The sequence below is a fragment of the Physeter macrocephalus genome, chromosome 11 (genome assembly GCF_002837175.3).
Source record: "Physeter macrocephalus isolate SW-GA chromosome 11, ASM283717v5, whole genome shotgun sequence".
NCBI lineage: Eukaryota > Metazoa > Chordata > Mammalia > Artiodactyla > Physeteridae > Physeter > Physeter macrocephalus.
The window spans coordinates 157,144,748-157,163,843 of record NC_041224.1 but is presented as its reverse complement, the minus strand read 5'-3'; the positions used below and the strand labels follow the sequence as shown (position 1 = coordinate 157,163,843).

The 19,096-nt window shown below is 41.0% G+C and overlaps 2 protein-coding genes across 7 annotated transcripts in view; one reads left to right on the top strand and one right to left on the bottom strand.

Annotated features, from left to right (window-relative positions):
* Positions 1–10,558, bottom strand: part of SAMD15 (sterile alpha motif domain containing 15) — a 64,522-nt gene extending 53,964 nt beyond the window's left edge. The window contains exons 1-3 of one of the 5 annotated variants that reach the window (XM_024115416.3): positions 8,557–10,555; positions 7,608–7,706; positions 29–1,627 (exon numbers count right to left, since the gene is read on the bottom strand). In XM_024115416.3, coding sequence (XP_023971184.1) covers positions 1,391–1,627; positions 7,608–7,706; positions 8,557–10,200 — 1,980 coding nt within the window. In that variant the 5' untranslated portion in view covers positions 10,201–10,555 and the 3' untranslated portion in view covers positions 29–1,390. Of the gene's footprint in view, positions 1–28; positions 1,628–7,607; positions 7,707–8,556 lie in introns of those variants that run through there. The other 4 variants (XM_055088648.1, XM_024115428.3, XM_024115424.3 and 1 more) reach the window with 4 other exon arrangements.
* A 32-nt stretch (positions 10,559–10,590) lies between these two features.
* TMED8 (transmembrane p24 trafficking protein family member 8) overlaps positions 10,591–19,096 on the top strand; it is a 27,134-nt gene continuing 18,628 nt past the window's right edge. Inside the window, exon 1 of one of the 2 annotated variants that reach the window (XM_007106987.4) lies at positions 10,591–10,777. In XM_007106987.4, coding sequence (XP_007107049.2) covers positions 10,660–10,777 — 118 coding nt within the window. In that variant the 5' untranslated portion in view covers positions 10,591–10,659. The remainder of the gene's footprint in view (positions 10,778–19,096) is intronic. The other variant, XM_028496231.2, reaches the window with a different exon arrangement.

Here is a 19,096-nt window from a genome sequence, read left to right as displayed (position 1 = left end):
TTTTTCTTCTTAGATTCCATATATATGTGTTAGCATACAGTATTTGTTTTTCTCTTTCTGACTTACTTCACTCTGTATGACAGACTCCAGGTCCATCCACCTCACTACAAATAACTCAATGTCGCTTCTTTTTATGGCTGAGTAATATTCCATTGTATATATGTGCCACATCTTCTTTATCCTTTCATCTGTTGATGGACACTTAGGTTGCTTCCATGTCCTGGCTATTGTAAATAGAGCTGCAATGAACATTTCGGTACATAACTCTTTTTGAATTATGGTTTTCTCAGGGTATATGCCCAGTAGTGGAATTGCTGGGTTGTACGGTAGTTCTGTTTGTAGTTTTTTGTTTGTTTATTTGTTTTTGCGGTACGCGGGCCTCTCACTGCTGTGGCCTCTCCCGTTGCGGAGCACAGGCTCCGGACGCGCAGGCCCAGCGGCCATGGCTCCCGGGCCCAGCCGCTCCGCAGCATGTGGGATCCTCCCGGACCAGGGCACGAACCCGTGTCCCCTGCATCGGCAGGCGGACTCTCAATCACTGCGCCACCAGGGAAGCCCTATTTGTAGTTTTTTAAGGAACCTCCATACTATTCTCCATAGTGGCTGTATCAATTTACATTCCCAACAACAGCATAACACATTTCCTTCTAAAAACTTGTAATATAAATCCTTTTTCTCTGTTTTTGAGATGTATGCTAATCTTCTAAAAAGGTGAATAAACTTTCTGCCAGTTTTACATCCCAGGACTGTCTTTTGGGGGAGGGGGCCCTTGGGGCCACCTCTTTGAAATGTGAGCATTTAGAAGGATGGCACTTTGTCTCCCTGACTCTGGAGGTTTAGCCTAAGTGCTTGGCTCCAGGTAGTAACTTCCTGTTTGTCACAAAGATATGAGAACTTTTATTTTTCCTTTGGATACAGACAGTTAACATGTAAATAATGGATTATATCTGCCTGGCTATATAGAAGGGTGAGATTTCCTTGTCTTGGCAATCTCTTTAGTGGCCTGCCTATAATGTGCGTCACAGTGATTTTATGCTGATTCAATAATAAAACTGTTTCCTTGTCTGCACTCATGAAGAGGATTATCTGGGTTGGCAGGTGATTTTACTTTTAGTCTGTTTCTCCAACATGTTCCTACTACCAGATGAAGTACGAGAATTTATCAGGAATTCTTACAATTACCCAGGAAGAGAAATATTGCTATCTTTGTTTTAACAAGGGACTAAATTGACACACACATAAAGGGAAGGTGCTGTGAGTCGGTGGCAGAACTAGGAATGGAGCCAGTAGTTCTAACTCTGATCCTGAATGAAGAGAAAAAGAAAATGCAGAAATACCACACTTCTTCCCCCACATAATTTGATTTTCAAGCTAAGTGAAACGGCTTGCCCTATGGTTCAATGGAATATAATGCTGCATCCTCTTCAGGGCTGGTTATTTCTGGAGCATAATCCTGTAATCCCACTGCTTGCACAAATTCAGACAAGGTCAAGGAATCAGATTTAACTCCACTATGACATTTTTGCTCTAAAAATAAGCCAATATTGTCCCTGTAGGGAAGGCTGATGGAGCGTGTGAATAATGGCTCTTCAATTCCCAGTAGCTCCCGGGTATGCTGAGAAATTACCTGTAATGCAAGGATAATTTTTTAATGGGATTAACCTGAAAATACAACTAAATCAAGTAAGTTTTACTTAGTTTCCTAGACCTCTTGGATGCTAACCCCTTAAGCTAATTCTATGGGGAAATAATAACGAAATAACACATTGAAAGACTTCCTACCCTGGCATTATCAAAACACAGTTCTTAAGAGAAACATCACGTGATTTATCTTTTTTAAAGTACCACTTAAAGATGTTTCTAGGCCCTTGCATCAGATAGCCATGGATGGGTTCATTTCTTTTTTTTGGCTGAGCAATTTGACCAACGATATGAGCAGATAATATGTTCAGATTAGGAGCCATGACTTTCTCTAGGAAGGTTAATAAATAACTTTATAAGGGGCTCAGTTAACTAAGAAAAAAATTATTACTCAGTTATTCAATTTATGTGCCTGGAAAGAAATCTCAGACACTAAAAAGCAGACATTAAAGTTCCAGTTATTTTATTAGTGCCTATACTTGTATATTCTTTTAAAATATCTTTTGCCACAATTTCAGTGTCTCTAAAACATACTTTGTATTCATTGACTACCATGCCACTTGATATCCTAAACTGTCATTGCATTTTCAAAGTCTAGTTTTTTTTTTGGTTTTTTTTTTGCGGTATGCGGGCCTCTCACTGTTGTGGCCTCTCCCCTTGCGGAGCACAGGCTCCGGACGTGCAGGCTCAGCGGCCATGGCTCACGGGCCCAGCCGCTCCACGGCATGTGGGATCTTCCCGGACCGGGGCACGAACCCGTGTCCCCTGCATCGGCAGGCGGACTCTCAACCACTGCGCCACCAGGGAAGCCCTCAAAGTCTAGTTTTAATTGCAGGTCTGTTACAACACTACTATTTGAATTCATATTCTGCCTCTGGGTGAGAATGTAGTTCGCGAAATTGCTGCTAGAACACAGTCAAAGGAGTATGTGGAATGGATTTTTGTTTGTTTAAAACTACTGGACATAGTTACAAGGCTGGAAAATTCACACCACAGACAATTCTTAACCTGATGCAAAACCGCCCATTAGGAGTACATTTTAGATAGGTAAAATACCATTATTAAAGCAGATGTATAATGTCCTTAAGATCTGCTTGTTGATTCATATAACAGTGTGCATTAATCTTAAATGCATTTTGCTAAGGGAAAGAAGCAAGAGTCAAGGCCTACATATTATTTGATTTCATTCGTGTGACATTCTGGAAAAGGTAAAACTATAGGGACGAAAAATAGATTAATGGTTGCCAGGGATTAGGTGGAGGGATAGGCTGACTACAGTGGAGACACGGGAAGTTTTAGGGTGATAGAATCGTTCTATACAGTTCTGTGGTGGTGGATACATGACCCTGTGCATTTGTCAAAACCCACAGAACTGTATACTAAAAAGAGTGACTTTATTGCAGGTAAAATTTTTAAAAGCCATGATGTTGTGGGAACCCATGATGGAATATAAACTCTGGGCAGATGAATCTAACTTTATTACAAATTAAGACATAATCTCACTGAAGGGGGCTGGGAAGAAAGGAGCTGACCTAAATAACTTTAACTTTGAAAAACAGTGCTTTGTCTAGTTAGTGTAAGGCTAATGACAAAAAGAACCGTACACAAATACTGTACTCTTTTGGTAAATTTGTTTCTCATAGGGATACATATTTATAAATAAGCAGAGCCAGGTTTCTCACTGTCAGAGAAAGAAGTTATAAAGAAGCAAAGCGGGGTAGGGAGTAGGAAGGATGAAAGCTAGTATGAACCCTGTGGTGATGGACTACAGTCAGGGATATCAGTACGAACACATGCTTACAGAAATAAGATAAATATTTGTGTATACATGGGTTAGTATATATACATATATTTCCTACATCCTTCTGCTGAGAGTGCCTAGAAGCAGTAACACCTCAGTAGCAAAAAGCACAACTAGTGACCACATCTTGGTTTCTAAATACCATTCTCTAATAAAAGCAACCAGGGCTCCTTGGAGATATGCCTGCTTCTAGGGCTGTAGCAAGGAAAACAGAAAATGAGTCTGAAGTAAAGTGTAGTGCCAGAAAATGCTAAAAAAATATAAAATAAAATAACGGGAACATGTCAAAAGGACACAGGAGACAAACTGAAAGAGTTCCCAAATAGGATAGAAGGGACAATTAAACAGAAGAGTTCCTTAAGCAGAGTTCCAATTAAACATGGAAGGAATGAGGAAATAGAAAATCATCATTAGAACAACATAGTAATAACTGATGCAGGCAAGATACACTGATGAATGCTAAAATTAGTGGGCAAAACTTTAAGAAGAAACAGGTAATTTGCATAGCCTCAAAATACCTCCCCCAGTAATATCTATTACTGTGGTATTTACTCTATGTTCATAAACTCTTCAATACTCTTCCCTCCAGGAGGTGGAGCTTAATTCCCCTCTCTTTGAGTATGGGCTGGACTCAGTAACTCACTTCTAATGAATAGAATATGAAAAGGGAAACACAGTAACTTTGTAGTGAAGAAACCTGCAGGCACCACCTTGACCAAATGATCAAAGTTAACATCTCTAGTAATAAATCACATTGATACCATGTACTCCCTGATATGATTAGATGAGAAGGGCTCCTCATCTCTGTGATAGTCTCCCCCCAAAGCATAATCTCATGGGAAACATGAGACAAAATCAAACTGAGGGAAATCTACAAAATACCTGATCACTACTCTTCAAAGTGTCAAGGTCATGAAAGATAAAGATCAAGAAATTGTCATATATTGGAGGAGACCAAGGAAACATGACAGCTAAATACAAGATAGTATCCCCAACTGGATCCTGGAACGAAAAAAGGACATCAGTGGAAAAATTGCAGAAATCTGAATAAAGTCTGTAGTTCGTTTAATAGTACTGTGCTGGTGTTAATTTCTTAGTTTTGATAAATATATAAATGGTCTGATAAATGGTTACATAAGATGTTAACATTAGGGTAAGCTGGGTTAAGAGTATATGGGGGACTTCCCTGGTGGTCCAGTGGTTAAGAATTGGTCTTGCAATGCAGGGGACGCCAGTTCGATCCCTGGTCAGTGAACTAAGATCCCACATGCCGTTCGGCAACTAAGCCCATGTGCCACAACTAGAGAGCCCAAGTGCTGCAACTACAGAGCCCACGTGCCACAATGAAAGATCCCACGTGCTGCAACTGAGACTGATGCAGCCAAAAAATAAATAAATACTTTTTTAAAAGAGAGTATATGGGAACTCTCTGTACTATCTTTGCAACTGTTCTGTAAAAATAAAATCATTTGAAAATTTAAAAAATATATATTTTTGTTTAGTGACGATTGCTGACATGTTGTTATGAATTTGTGCTATTTAAATAGTTTGCAGTAAGGCAGGTGTAATAAAATTCCTGAGATATTATTAAGCTTATAAGGCTCTACTTTGTAACATAAAATCATGCATATGAAAGGAATAAGCAATTCATCTATATTCTTCTCCAAATATTTATCACAGAGTTCTTTTGTTCACTTGATGGAGTGAATAGTTTAAAATATTTTGTGAATTATTTTCTAAGATAGAAAGCTGAAGCAAGTGCTATCTTGTCTAGCTTGTCCCTAGAATAAATAAGATTGACTTTCTCTCCCCTTTTTACCAAGCTAGTGCATCACTATAAATGGGAAAGACAGGATAGTGGTTTCCAGTGCTCCCTTGGCCAGGTGAGAAGAATCAGTGTTTCTCTTTCACAGAACTAGAACAAAAAATCTTAAACTTTGTATGGAGACACAAAAGACCCGAACAGGCAAAGCAATCTTGAGAAAGAAAAATGGAGCTGGAGGAATCAGGCTTCCTGACTTCAGACTATCCTACAAAACTATAGTCATCAAAACAGTATGGTACTGGCACAAAAACAGAAATACAGATCAACGGAACAGGATAGAAAGCCCAGAAATAAACCCATGCACCTATGGCCAATTAATCTACAACAAAAGAGGCAAGAATATAAAATGGAGGAAAGATAGTCTCTTCAATAAATGGTGCTGGAAAACTGGATAGCTACACGTAAAAAAAATGAAATCAGAACATTCTTTAACACCATACACAAAAATAAAGTCAAAATGGATTAAAGACCTAAATGTAAGACTGGTTATTATAAAACAGAGGAAAACATAGGCAGAACATGCTTTGACATAAATCGCAACAATATCTTTTTTGATCCATATCCCAGAGTAATAGAAAACAAATGGGACCTAATTAAACTCAAAAGAAACCATAAACAAAACGAAAAGACAACCCACAGAATGAGAGAAAATAGTTGCAAATGATGTGACTGACAAAGGATTAGTCTCCAAAATTTACAAACAGCTCATGTAGCTCAATATCAAAAAAACAAATAACCCAATCAAAAAATGGGCAGAAGACCTAAAGAGACATTTCTCCAAAGAAGATATACAGATTGCCAACAAACACATGAAAGGATGCTCAACATCACTAATCATTAGAGAAATGCAAATCAAAACTGCAATGAGGTATCACCCCACACCCGCCAGAATGGCCATCTTCAAAAAATCTGCAAACAATAAATGCTAGCGAGGGTGTGGAGAAAAGGGAACCCTCCTACACTGTTGGTGGGAATGTAAATTGATACAGCCACTGTGGAGAACAGTGTGGTGGTTCCTTAAAAAACTAAAAGTAGAGCTACTATATGACTCAGCAATACCACTCTTGGGCATATATCCAGAGAAAAACATGGTTCAAAAGGATACATGCACCCCAGTGTTCATTGCAGCACTGTTTACAATAGCCAAGACATGGAGACAACCTAAACGTCCATCAACAGATGAACAGATAAAGATGTGGTACATATAAAAGAATATTACTCAGCCATTAAAAAGAATGAAATAATGCCATCTGCAGCAACATGGATGGAACTGGAGATTATGATACTAAGTGAAGTAAGTCAGACAGAGAAAGACAAATATCATATGATATCGCTTACATGTGGAATCTAAAAAAAAGATACAATGAACTTATTTACAAAACAGAAACAGACTCATAGACTTAGAGAACGAACTTATGGTTACCAACAGGGAGGGGAGGGATAGACTGGGATTTGGGGATTGACATGTACACACTGTTATATTTAAAATGTCTTTCCATGAAAAAGAAAAGAAAAAAAATTAGTGTTTCTTTCTTCCTGCACCCCTCACCAGTCTCACCTATACATTCTCTGGTAATCTTAGTATTCTGTAGGAAGAACAAAGGGAAAGGTGAGTCATTTCTGTAGGTGTTAGAGACATAAAATGTATGAGAGCTTTGGAGGACAGGTTACTGTGGGCTGGGAAGATGAGGAAAGACTTCATGGGGAGATGAGAATTGAGTTGGGTCCTGAGGGATGGTTAAGATTCATATTAGTCTTGCAGGGGAGGGGGGCAACTGAGCAAAGATGTGGAGGGAGGAATGCACAAGACAGGTTTGTGAGGGTGTGAGCTGGACCTATGAGGCTGAAGCAGAAGATTCACCTAGAAGAGTACCGGGCAAGAGAACGGTGGTGGGAGAAAACTTGTGGAGGGCCCTGAATCCTAAGCTGAGGAGTTGAGACTACCTTGTAAGTAGAGGGGATCCATAGAAGCTTTGAGTAGTACGCTGTATAAATAGTTGGAAGGTGAGAGTCTAAAAGCAGGGTCCTTGAATCCAAAGGGCCTACAGATAGAGGCTAAAAGCAGGCTACTGGAACATTCTAAGTACATTCTAGTAAAAGTCTGATAAAGGTCTGAACAAGTGGGAATGGAGAAAACCAGATGCTATAGGAGGAACTGATAGTTCTTGGGATCTTTGTGGGGATCAAAGGAAAGAGAGGAAGCAACCACTCTGAGCCTGAGGAACTAGGAGTATGATAACACTGTTGGGAGAAATTGGAGGCCAGGTTGGAATAAAAGGAGGATGGTTTGAGATGGTAGCACTGTTTCAGTGCTCTCGTGGGAAACTATACACAACTTACCTTCATGTCCTCGAAATCTGTTATACCCATCTGAGGGAGGTTTGAGCAGTTTATGTGGATGAGTTTTCGGCCACTGATGAAGTTTGTGGTAAAACACTCCTGTCAGTACAATGAGAACATCACTCAAAATATGTATGGCAAATACAGGAAGAAAAAAAGCAAGAAAGAGAAAAGGAGGTGGGAAGGAAGGAAAGAGGGAGGGAAGGGAGGAGGAATAAATAAATCATGTTTGTCTCTAGCTCTGTACTGAGAAAAAATTTTAATTTAATAATCCCACATATTTTCCATCTAACCTCTTGAATAAATTTCATACTGCTGATTAATGGGTTTTTTTTGGCATGATACAACCTGTGCTTCTTTCTTGCCTCAACTACATTTTTAACTACAGTGGTACCAAAGATTTTAGATCTTGTTTTGTTTGTGGAACATAGTTGGCAGTGAAATAATAGGATTCACCCTATTTAAAAAAGAAAACTATCCTTGGTTAATTGGCTATATAAATTAGTACTGTTAGGTGATCATGATACATATAACACGTTTGGGGCAGGCACTAAGATTAATAGTACAAGTTCAAGTTAAGGGAGTTGCTACTAAAACAACCTAACAAAGTACCAAAAAGTCTACCTTGGATGAAATCTTTTTAGAAATACAGATTTCTATTAAAAGAAACCTACATAAATTTCTTAGTCTTTATTCAAGGATTGCAGAGAAGTATAATCACTGTGATGAATGGGAAAAACAAACAAATGTGACCTTTCCTTCCTCTCCCAATATACAAATATGTGTGTATCAGTGGAAAGGCCAAAATTAAAATCCAAGTTACCTCTACCATAGTCCATGCCTCTTCTACACTCCTTCTAGTGAAGATGCAAAAGCTCAGGTAAGGATAGAGGAATAAGAGGTAGAGGAATGAGAGTATACGATTTCAAAAAATGTTATTTTTCTATACCTTATACTGAGGGAAGCCTAGCTGGCAAATCCACTCTGCAACTTTCTCTGGGCTCCATTCAAGATACTCAAATTGTAGGTCAGTACTTTTTTTTGGCTGTGTTTCTTTATCTTTAGGTACCAGTGTCATTGACTCTGGGGACAGATCTTTCTTTTCATTAGAGGACTCTTCTAAATCCCTCTGAGACTCAGAGAAATATGAGTAGAATTCATAATTGGTATCAGAAAGCTGAAACAGATTTTGGAGTTCTTTAGAAAACTCATAATCTGTATTCACTGAGTCTACTTCACTTATTGGAAGAGACTCTAACACAGAGTCTTTTGAAATGCCTTTCGTTTCTTTTACTAACAACTTTCTTGTTTGATAGTCAGAGTACTCTGGCTCATCCCTGTCTACAGAATGCTTAAGTCTGATTGGTTCTGGCCTATCTTCCTTGGCAAATTCTACATGTGTCCCTCTTCTAAGTAGTGGTTTGGCTTTATATGGTAACTCTGAATCTATCTTCTTAGTTGGCTCTGTTTGTGTCTTCTCTTGCACCTCGGGTATGATCTTCTGTGGTGGCACCTGACCTGTTTCTTCAGTTGACTTTCTAGGTTCTTTCTTTGGAAACTCTGGTTTAGTCTGTTCTGGTGGCTCTGCAACCTTCTCCTCAGTTGACTCTCTTAGTGTCTCCTCTGATCTGGACTTCTGTGATGGTGCTAGACCTGTCTCCTCAGTTGATTTTTTCTGCTTATCTTTTTGATCTGGGGGTTTGGTGTCCTCTGGTGGCTCTAGAACTTTCTCTGCAGTTGGCTTTCTTTGTGTCTCCTCTTGAACTTCTGGTTTGGTCTTTCCTGATGGCTCTAGAACTGTTTCCTCAATTGGTTTTCTTGATTTTTCCTCAGAAAACTCTGATTCGATCTCTTCTAGTGGCTCTGGAATTTTCTCTTCAGTTGACTTCCTTTGTGTTTCCTCAGTAGACATACTTGGTTTCTCTTCTGGAAACTCTGGTATGGCCTGCTCAGGTGGCTCTGTCCTTTTCTCCTCAGGTGACTTACTTTGTGTCTCCTCTGGAATCTCTGGTGTGGTCATCTTTGGTGGCTGCAGATCTGCCTCTTCAACTGATCTTCTTGGTTTCTCACTTGGAAATTCCGGTTTGGTCTGTTCTGTAGGTTCCAGGCCCGTCTTTCCATGTTGCTCTCTAACTGACTCCTCCCAAACCTCTGGTTTGGTCCCCTCTAGTAACTCTAATTTTGTCTCACTGATTGTGGCCCCTGGAACCTCAGACTCGGTTTCCTTTCGTAGCTCTAGATCTGTTTCCTTAGCTGCCTCTTTGAGTATATCCTCTGCGACATCTGGTTTGGCTTCCTCCTCTGGCTCCCCAAGCTTTTCGTCCACAGGGACCTCCAAATCCTTGAAAAGCTCTACTTCTATCTGTCTGGATGTCTTCGACTTTATCTCTTTGGGAATCCCTAGCTCAATCTCGCTAGAAAGGTCTGTCTTGGACTTGTGGGGAGCCTCTTCCTCGGACGTCCAGGTGGGTTTCAGGCGTAGGTGTATATTCTTAGCACTCGCCGGTGTCTCCTCTTTGAAGCCCTCTTCTTCCGTCTCTGGTTGTGGCTCTTGGTCAGTCTCTACAGGCAGCTCCGGGCCTGCCGCTGCCATGCTGCCTGGATCGACATCTTCAGTCACATTAAGAGACTGAATTTTTGGTCTCTCAGGCTGCAGGTCTTCATCTTCACCGGGGCCGGAATCGTAATCTTCTGGGACTTCAGCCGTGACGCAGACTAGCCGACGCGCCCAGGCCTCCTAGCAACCCCAATTTCCGATAGCGTGTCTATGGATACCACGACTTCCGGCCGGGTCTCACAGAATCTTCCCCAGGTTTCGCTTGTTCTTGCAAGCACTGACTTTAAAAACCTGCGATCATAAGCACGCAGTAACCCTCCCCGAGCCCGCGTCGCAGGCCTCCGGTAGCCAGATCTCTCGCGACCGCTCGGGGGCCGACGCTCTGCCCCTTCCGGCCCGCGGTCTCCGCTCGGCTCTTCCCGGCGCTCTGGGCCTTCGGCTCTTTCCGGAGCCACTTGCGGCAGGCTGCGGAGGCGCTGCGGACGCTGGCTGCAGATGTCGGACCGGCGGGCGGCTGAGGGGCCGGGCGTCTGGAGCCCCGCAGCCCGCCGAGGGCCGGTGCGCGGCGTCGGGGACGGCCCGGGAGTGGAGGGGAGCCAGGCGGCCGCCTCAGGTACGCAAGGCCGGGCGCCGGCGGGTGGGTGCCGCCGGCTTCGGGGCCCCGCACCTCGGTGCGAGGCTCGGCCGCGCTCTGCCCCGCGCTGCCCGGGGGAGCGGACCGGCCTGGGCAGCCCCTTCGCGTGCGGAGCCCCTGCCTTCGCTCCTGCCCGGGCCCGGCTCCCCCGGGCCGCGACTCCCGCCCCCGCCGCTGCCATCTTTCGGGCCTGGTCTTCGCTCGAGATTATTTTCTACTCCTGTTTCGAAATGCCTGGTTCCTGCCCCGCTTCCTTTCTCAGAACAGCCCGCATGGTACTGACAGGGCATCTCTGACCCTGGCGCCTCTTCAGCTTCAGCACGCCTGCCCATCACTCCTTGGCTGCCGACCCGACCCCACCGGCCTCGCTGCCCCTGCTTCTGGCTCCCCACCCCGATCCTCACCTCTGTCCCAGGTCCCAGCCTTTCCACGCGCCTCTCTGCCCCCATCCGAATAGGCAGCCTCGCCTTCATCTGCCCAGAATCCCGTTTGCTCTAGCCTCCCTGCACATAGGCCCCCGCACCTCACCTCGCATCCATCCTCTCCGCCTCTCAGAGTGGGCGAGATGAAAAGCGCAGTTGGAAATAGGTGGGCTCTGGGGTCTTTTGAATGAACATAGCGGCCAGAGCCAAGGCAGGAGATCGGGGCTGAAATAGGAACTTTGGCGACCTCCCTCATTCTCCGGGACCCTCCTCTTGTTCCGGAGACTGTCTTACTTCTACCCACGCTAGTTCCTCCGTGTGGATTACTTCATTGTCAGTGTCCGAAGGCGAAAGTGTCCAGCGATTACACTTTTACCTTCCAAGCCTCCTTACGATCACCACACGGGATGCAACTAAAAAGATGCTCATTTGAAATACGGAAGGGTAGGTAGGGGGAGAGTACTGGTCTCACTAAGTAGCAAGTAAAAATTAAATTTCCAGTTCTGAAATTAAAATAGACACCATGAAGCATAGCGGTAGAGGTGGTGCCATGATGCCTGGGTTGGAGTGTGAATCTTTAATTCACTTGGGCAAGCCACTAATCTGTGTTTGTTTCCTCATCTATAAAATGTGGGCACTATAGGATTGCATGGACCACTATGTATGAGGCACTTGGTGCCTAAGCCACGGTACACACTAAACTGGTGTTATCCATTATGAGAATAAGGTCTGTTTTTGCTCACCGAAACTCCACGTGCTGTCAGAGGAGGTGTTCCTGGATGTGAATCTCAGGGTATGGTGACTTTCCCCGTCTTTTACTTCTAAATATCTCCCATTTTCTACTGCTGCTTGGGTCAGACACACACACACACACACACACACACACACACACACACCTTTGAATCACCCAGCTTTTTCATGTGACTTTATATTCTCTTTAAAATATCTAACAATTGTTGTCTTTTTTCCTTCTTATGAACTCTTATGCTTTGTAGTAAATTCAGAATTGCTGGCATGTTTTTTAACATTATAGCAATAGAAATTTTAAGCATACTTTCTGAACGATTAAGCAAATGAACACTTAGAAAGTCTCATAAACATCTGTCCCTTGCATGTGTTAATATTTATAAATTAAGGATTTTTTGTTGTTGTTTACTTCCTCTTTAGATCCTTGTGGCAAATATACCCAAGCATTTTAAACAGAAAGTTCTTAAGAATAGTCCAGGAATGTATTGGAGGATAGTGGGTTTGTCTCTGAGTGTGTCTCCCCCCACCCCCAAACCTTGTAATTGGTTCCTGCATTCACATTTTCCTCCCAGGATGTTGATGGAAATACTTATGATTACTTTCCTCCTCTTGCCCTCAGAAAGCAGGGTGAGTGTTGATTTCTTTTATGTCATGTAGGGGTTTGTTATCGTAGCTCAGAGCAAACTCTTCCCCTTGAGGTAAGATTTGTTGCTAATAAAATAGCTAATAAAATAATAGTAATGATAGCTTACATTAATTGAATGCTTACTCTGTGCCAGAATGTGGAAAAAGATTTCCTTGTATTATCTGACTTAATCCTGTCAACAGTCATTTCCTCCCCGTTTTACAGAAGAACAAACTACAGCTGAGAGAAGTTAACTTATTTGCCCAAGTTAGGTGTGGAGTTTTTACTGTCTGTGTGAAATTGTCACCTTGCTATGATGAAGTTCAGAATAGTTTATTTTTTATTTTTATTGGCCATTAATCAATTATTGGTATTCTAGGGCAGGTTATGATCTTTGCTGTCTAGGGGTTTTTAGTTTGGTAAGATGAGAGTACCCAGGAAGAAAAATCGACAGTTCAAAACTTTATATAATTGGGTGTCTTTTATTGCAATTCTTGCCATGCTGTGCAGAATGTGGTATCCTAGTTCCCTGACCAGGGATTGAACCCTCGCCCCCTGCAGTGGAAGCACAGAGTCCTAACCACTGGACCACCAGGGAAGTCCCTATTACAATTCTTTATGTACATACCCCCAAGAAACCAGCTTAAGGGTAGGGACAGAATCTATCTTGTCTGTTTCTTTCCTAGAGTCCTTGATGTGTCCTAGAGGTTCTGTAAATATTTGCTGGATTGTGAGACAAAGTCTCAACACAGATTTGAAGGAGCATCAAATGAATATGAGGAATTAGGGTTGAGATATCAAGAATGCGCTTTAGGTTAAAGCAGTTGTTCTCAACCAGCAGCGATTTTGCCTCTCCCAAGGGACATTTTGATTGTCACAACTTGGGTTGGGGAGGAGGGGGAGCACTGTTACTGACATCTTGTGGGTAGAGGCCAGCGAACCTGCTAAACATCCTTCAATGCACAGAACTGCCCCCACAATGAAGAATTATCTGGCTCAGATGTCAGTAGTGCAGCTGTTGAGAAACCCTGAGTTAGAGTTCAGCTGGGTTTCCAAAGTGGTGTGCAAAGCATGCATTTGGCTTAACTCAGAGTTGTATAGGCTTGGGAGTAAACTCAAAACATTGCTTAGAACTAGCAGTTTGTTTGATTGGATCTTTCTGCCACCTTCCTCTGGAAAATGATCCAATGAGTAAGCAATAGAGGCCTAAGAATGAAATCAAAAGAGGTTTCAGGGGACTTCCCTGGTGGTCCAGTGGTTGAAGACTCCATGCTTCTACTGCCAGGGGAGCAGGTTCGATCCCTGGTTGGGGAACTAAGATCGCACATGCCACGTGGCCAAAAACAACAATAACGACAAAAGAGTTTTCTGTCATTCTCTCAGCAATAAGAAATGAGATTGGACATTCAGTTCTTATTGAATTAAGGGTTTTGATTTTTTTCAATGCGTCTTGTTCCTTCAAAGCAAGAATTTATAATTATCCAGAATAACCATGACTTGTTTTTTAAAAGTATTCTAGGCAAAGAATACCTTTTGAGGGTCTTCGTGTTTGTCAGCTGTGGTTTTTGGTTATAAAGTATGAAAAATGTTGATGTTCTTCTGAACTAAGCTCTCCATTGGTCATAGTGTTCTTGTTGTTTTATGAACTGTAATTGTTTTTAATAGTCTTTTATTTGGGGGCACCTGGGTCCTTCAGCTCCCAAGAGGAGAGAGAGATCACTCTTTATATAGTGAAACTCTCTGAGGCATATGTTACATCACTTAAGAACAGGGCTTTTCTTTCTTTCGTCTTTTTTTTGTTTGTTTGTTTGTTTTTTAAGTTTAGGGAGCTTTGGGGAAAATAAAGGGCAAAGTCTGTTATGACCTTGAAGTGAGCAGAACTTGGTCTGGTATATATGACCCTGAGAGCTATCAATGCATGTAGACGTCAAGGACTGAAAACAGGTCAGGTGAACTTGTTCATTATTCTTATGTAGGACTTAGAGCCGTGCAATAAGTCTTTCTGCAGTGATGGAAATGTTGCTTATCTGTGGCTATTTCGATTTCAATTAAAATTTAAAAATTGGTGGTTACTATATTAGGTGGAGCAAAAGAGTGGAAGTCTATGCCAAAAAGCCCCAGTGGTTTTTTGGGCTTCTGTTTTTTTTGTTTTTTTAAAAAAATTAATTTATTTATTTATTGGCTGCGTTGGGTCTTCGTTGCTGCGTGCGGGCTTTCTCTAGTTGCGGTGAGCGTGGGCTACTCTTTGTTGCGGTGAGCCGGCTTCTCATTGCGGTGGCTTCTCTTGTTGCGGGGCACGGGCTCTATGCGCGCGGGCTCAGTAGTTGTGGCTCACTGGCACTAGAGCGCAGGCCCAGCAGCTGTGAAGCTCGGGACTAGTTGCTCTGCGGCATGTGGGATCCTCCCGAAGCAGGGCCCAAACCTGCATCCCCTGCATTGGCAGGAGGACTCTCAACCACTGCGCCACCAGGGAAGCCCTGTTTTCTCTCTCTTTAAAACGGGACTGCATCTTCCACACTTTAAACTTCTGGAAATAAACATATATTTCTTTCTCCTTTTCTTACTTCCTGCCTCTCTGACTCCAATTACAAGTTGTTTTACCAGTAGTTCTTACATAGTTTAGCGAATATCTTTAACCTTAAAAATCAAAAACAATATCTCTTTTCACTTTTCTTCCCTGCATACATTAAGTTGTTAAGATGCTATGAGAAGTGGCTCTTCACATATGAAAGATGCTCAACCTAACTCACAATAAGGGAAGTGAAAATCGTAACTACGCTTGGGTAGTTCAATATCTCACTATGTTGGTAATGGTATGCAGAAACAAAAACTTTCATGTATTGCTGATGGGTGTGGAAATTGATGCAAATGCTATGGAGGGCAATTTGTCAATATCTTTCAAAATCACAATATATGTCCTCATTGATCCATTTTTTTCCAGGAGTTTATCCTATAGATCACACACCTATTTAATGACACGGACACAAGGTTATTATAGCATTGCTTGTAATGGTAAAAGATTAGAAAGGACATAAATGTCAATAGGGATGTGGTTAAATAAATTATGGAATATCCAGCCATTGAAATATTAATCAGCTGTGGAAAAGAATGAGGAAGTTTTTTATATATAGTTATGGAAAGGTCTCTGAGATGTTAAGTAGAAAAAACAACGTGTATGCTAGCATGTCTAGTATGTCCACTATTTGTGTGAAAAAGTATATATATATTCTTTTTATACACACATACACACTTTTTAAATGCAAACTATCTCTGGAAGACTATACAAAACCTAGTAACATTGGAGGTAGGGACTAAGATGGGAGGAAGTTTTCACTGTATACTTTTATGCTTTTTGAATTTTGAATAATGTGCATATATTACCTATACAGAAAAAATACACACAAGCATGTCATGAGATTCTTCACTGTGTTTATATTGTAAGTTGGAGCCATTCTATGTATCTCTTTTTGCCTTTCTGCTCCTCAGGAACTGACCTCTTCTGGGTTTTTTTAATCTCAGATGAAGTTTCTATGAAATACAGTTTGTAAATCTCCTTAGGGATTATTTTCATACAATTCTTTTTAAAATTGAAGTATAGTTGATGTATAATATATAAATTACAGGTGTACAATATAGTGATTCACAATTTTAAAATGTTATACTCCGTTTATAGTTACTATAAAATATTTGCTATGTTCCCCGTGTTGTACAGTATATCCTTATAGCTTATTTTATTATGTTACTCTTTAAATCCACTACTGACTTCCTTTATTCTTGTGCTAATTTTCATTTCTGTCTAAAAATTCAACCTTATCGAAGTCTTCATTGTGATCCACTGCTTACAGAGGCTGATACTGTTAGCCAGTGACAGAAAAAAGACAGACTTGTAAAAATTCTATTTTGTTTCCATTTTATTCACTAAGGTATCTTAAAACTGAAAAGGGTAGAGGCAATGCAGGTTTCTGTTTTGAGTAATGGTAGACTAGGTAATTGGGATTATTTTTCCCACTGGGGACAATTAGGAAATAATTGTCAAAATATAAACATCTGCTTGAAGATCCTGGAAAGCTAGTCAGCTAGTCAGATAATGAATAATTATTAGGCTATGATCCATGTGAGGGCAGAAGTATAAAGATAGAGGTCCAAGGATGAGAGTCCAATTTGGGGTTCCTTTCTCCTCTGAGAGGATATGCTGAACTCCTAAGTGGGGAGGCTGAATGGCAAGACTGTGGAAGTGCTTCTCTGAACTAAAGCAACAGGGGTTAATCAAGTAGGGGGAACCCTGGTTAACCCCCTTTTCTCTGGGTTAGGACCATGAAAGGCCATGTTCTAGAAGTAAGGGTAAGTTAGAAGCAGACCATTGCAAAGACTACAGCTCAGCTTCAGAAACATCTGAGTTCATGAAATTGGATTAAGTTAACCCCAGGGTACTAGTGTCCCCAGGTATGTGGAAGAAGCAAAGGCAAATCTTTTCTGAAGGGTCACTGTAGTCTTCAAATTATTTTGAGAAACAGTTTTACAAGAACAATTTCTGGCATGTATCAAAAATGACCAAATGCATGAAAAAGACACAATATGAACAAAAAAGAAACGACAGTAAAAATGGATCCATAGGAGCATCAGATTTTGGAGTTACCAGATACAGACTTAAAAATAATTATATTGTAAGTCAACTATACTTCAATTAAAAATTATATTTATTATGTTCAAGGAGGTAAAAGAGAAAGTTGAGAAATTTGGCAGAGAATTGAAATTTATAAAAATAGAACCAAATAGCAATTCTGTAACTGAAAAATACAGATGAAAATGAAGAATTCTGTTGATAGGTTTAACAACAAGTTATTAGACCTGAAGAGAGAACAGTGGACTGGAAGAAAGGTCAGAAGAAAATATGTAAAAATACAACAATGGAAAATTCAGGAAAGAGATGAGACATAGAGGATATGGTAAAAAGGTCTAACATTTGTATAATTGGAGTCCTAGAAGATAAGGAGAGCAAGAATGGACAGAAGCAATGTTTGACGAGATAATACCTATGAATTTTCCAAAACTAATGGAATCTACAGATTCACAAAGCCCTGTACACCCCGGGTAGGGGGATATAATCCACAGTAGGTACACATTAAATTAAAACTGCTATAAAACCAAAGCAAAGACAAAATATTAAAAGTAGCCAGAAAAAAATTACAGGTTGCCTTCAAAGGAATAGTAATTAGACTGAAAGCTGACTTATGCACAGAGCAGTGAAAGCTAGATTATCTTTAGAATACTGAAAGAAAATAACTACCAATATAGAATTTTTTTCAGTGAAAATAGTCTTCAAGAATGAAGGTGAGGGGCTTCCCTGGTGGCGCAGTGGTTGCGCGTCCGCCTGCCGATGCAGGGGAACCGGGTTCGCGCCCTGGTCCGGGAAGATCCCACATGCCGCAGAGCGGCTGGACCCGTGAGCCATGGCCGCTGGGCCTGCGCGTCCGAAGCCTGTGCTCCGCAACGGGAGAGGCCACAATAGAGGAAGGCCCGCATACCACAAAAAAAAAAAAAAAAAAAAAAAAGAATGAAGGTGAAATAAAGATATTTTCAGGCAATCAAAAACAGGATTTATCACCTACAGGTAACTAAATTCTTTAGGCAGAATCAAAATGATCCCAGATGAAAAGAAAATTGCAGTTTAATCTCCCTCATTAACATAGATGCAAAAAGTCATCAGCAAAAGATTAACAGACTGAATCCAGCAATATATATGATGAAGTTGGGTTTTTCCAGGAATGCAAAGTTGCTTTAACATTTTTTTAAAAAAAGTCAGCTGTATAATCACCATTTTAATACAGTAGAGGATAAAAATTATCAGTTTAGTAGAAGCAGAAAAAAGTGATAAAATTCAGCCTCTACTTATGATTCAAAACTCTTAGCAAACGAGGAATAAAAGGAAACTTTCTTAATTAGATAAAGCATATCTACAAAATCCCTACAAGCAGCATCGAACTTAATGGGGAAATTTAAAAGTTTTCCTTTTTTTTTTTTTTTTTAAAGTTTTCCTTTTGAGATTAGGAATAGGACAAGGTTGTCCACTGTCACCACTTGCTTTTCATCATTTTACTGGATAGTCTAGCTAGAACAGTCAGGCAAGAAAAATAAAATATATGAGGATTATAAAGGAATCCTATTCAGTCTGTTGTTTGCAGATGATGATTGTGTACATGGAAATCCAAAAGAATCTATAGATAATTTATTGAAATTAATAAAATTGTCCAGATTGTTGGATATAGGTCAATATGCAAAATTCCATTGCATTCATGTATACTAGCAAAGAAGTTAAATATATATATGTAATTTACTGTAGAGTAAAGAAACTTCAAATACCTAGGAATAAATCTCACAAAATAGGGCTTCCCTGGTGGCGTAGTGGTTGAGAGTCCGCCTGCCAATGCAGGGGACACGGGTTCGTGCCCCGGTCCGGGAGGATCCCACATGCCGCAGAGCGGCTGGGCCCGTGAGCCATGGCCG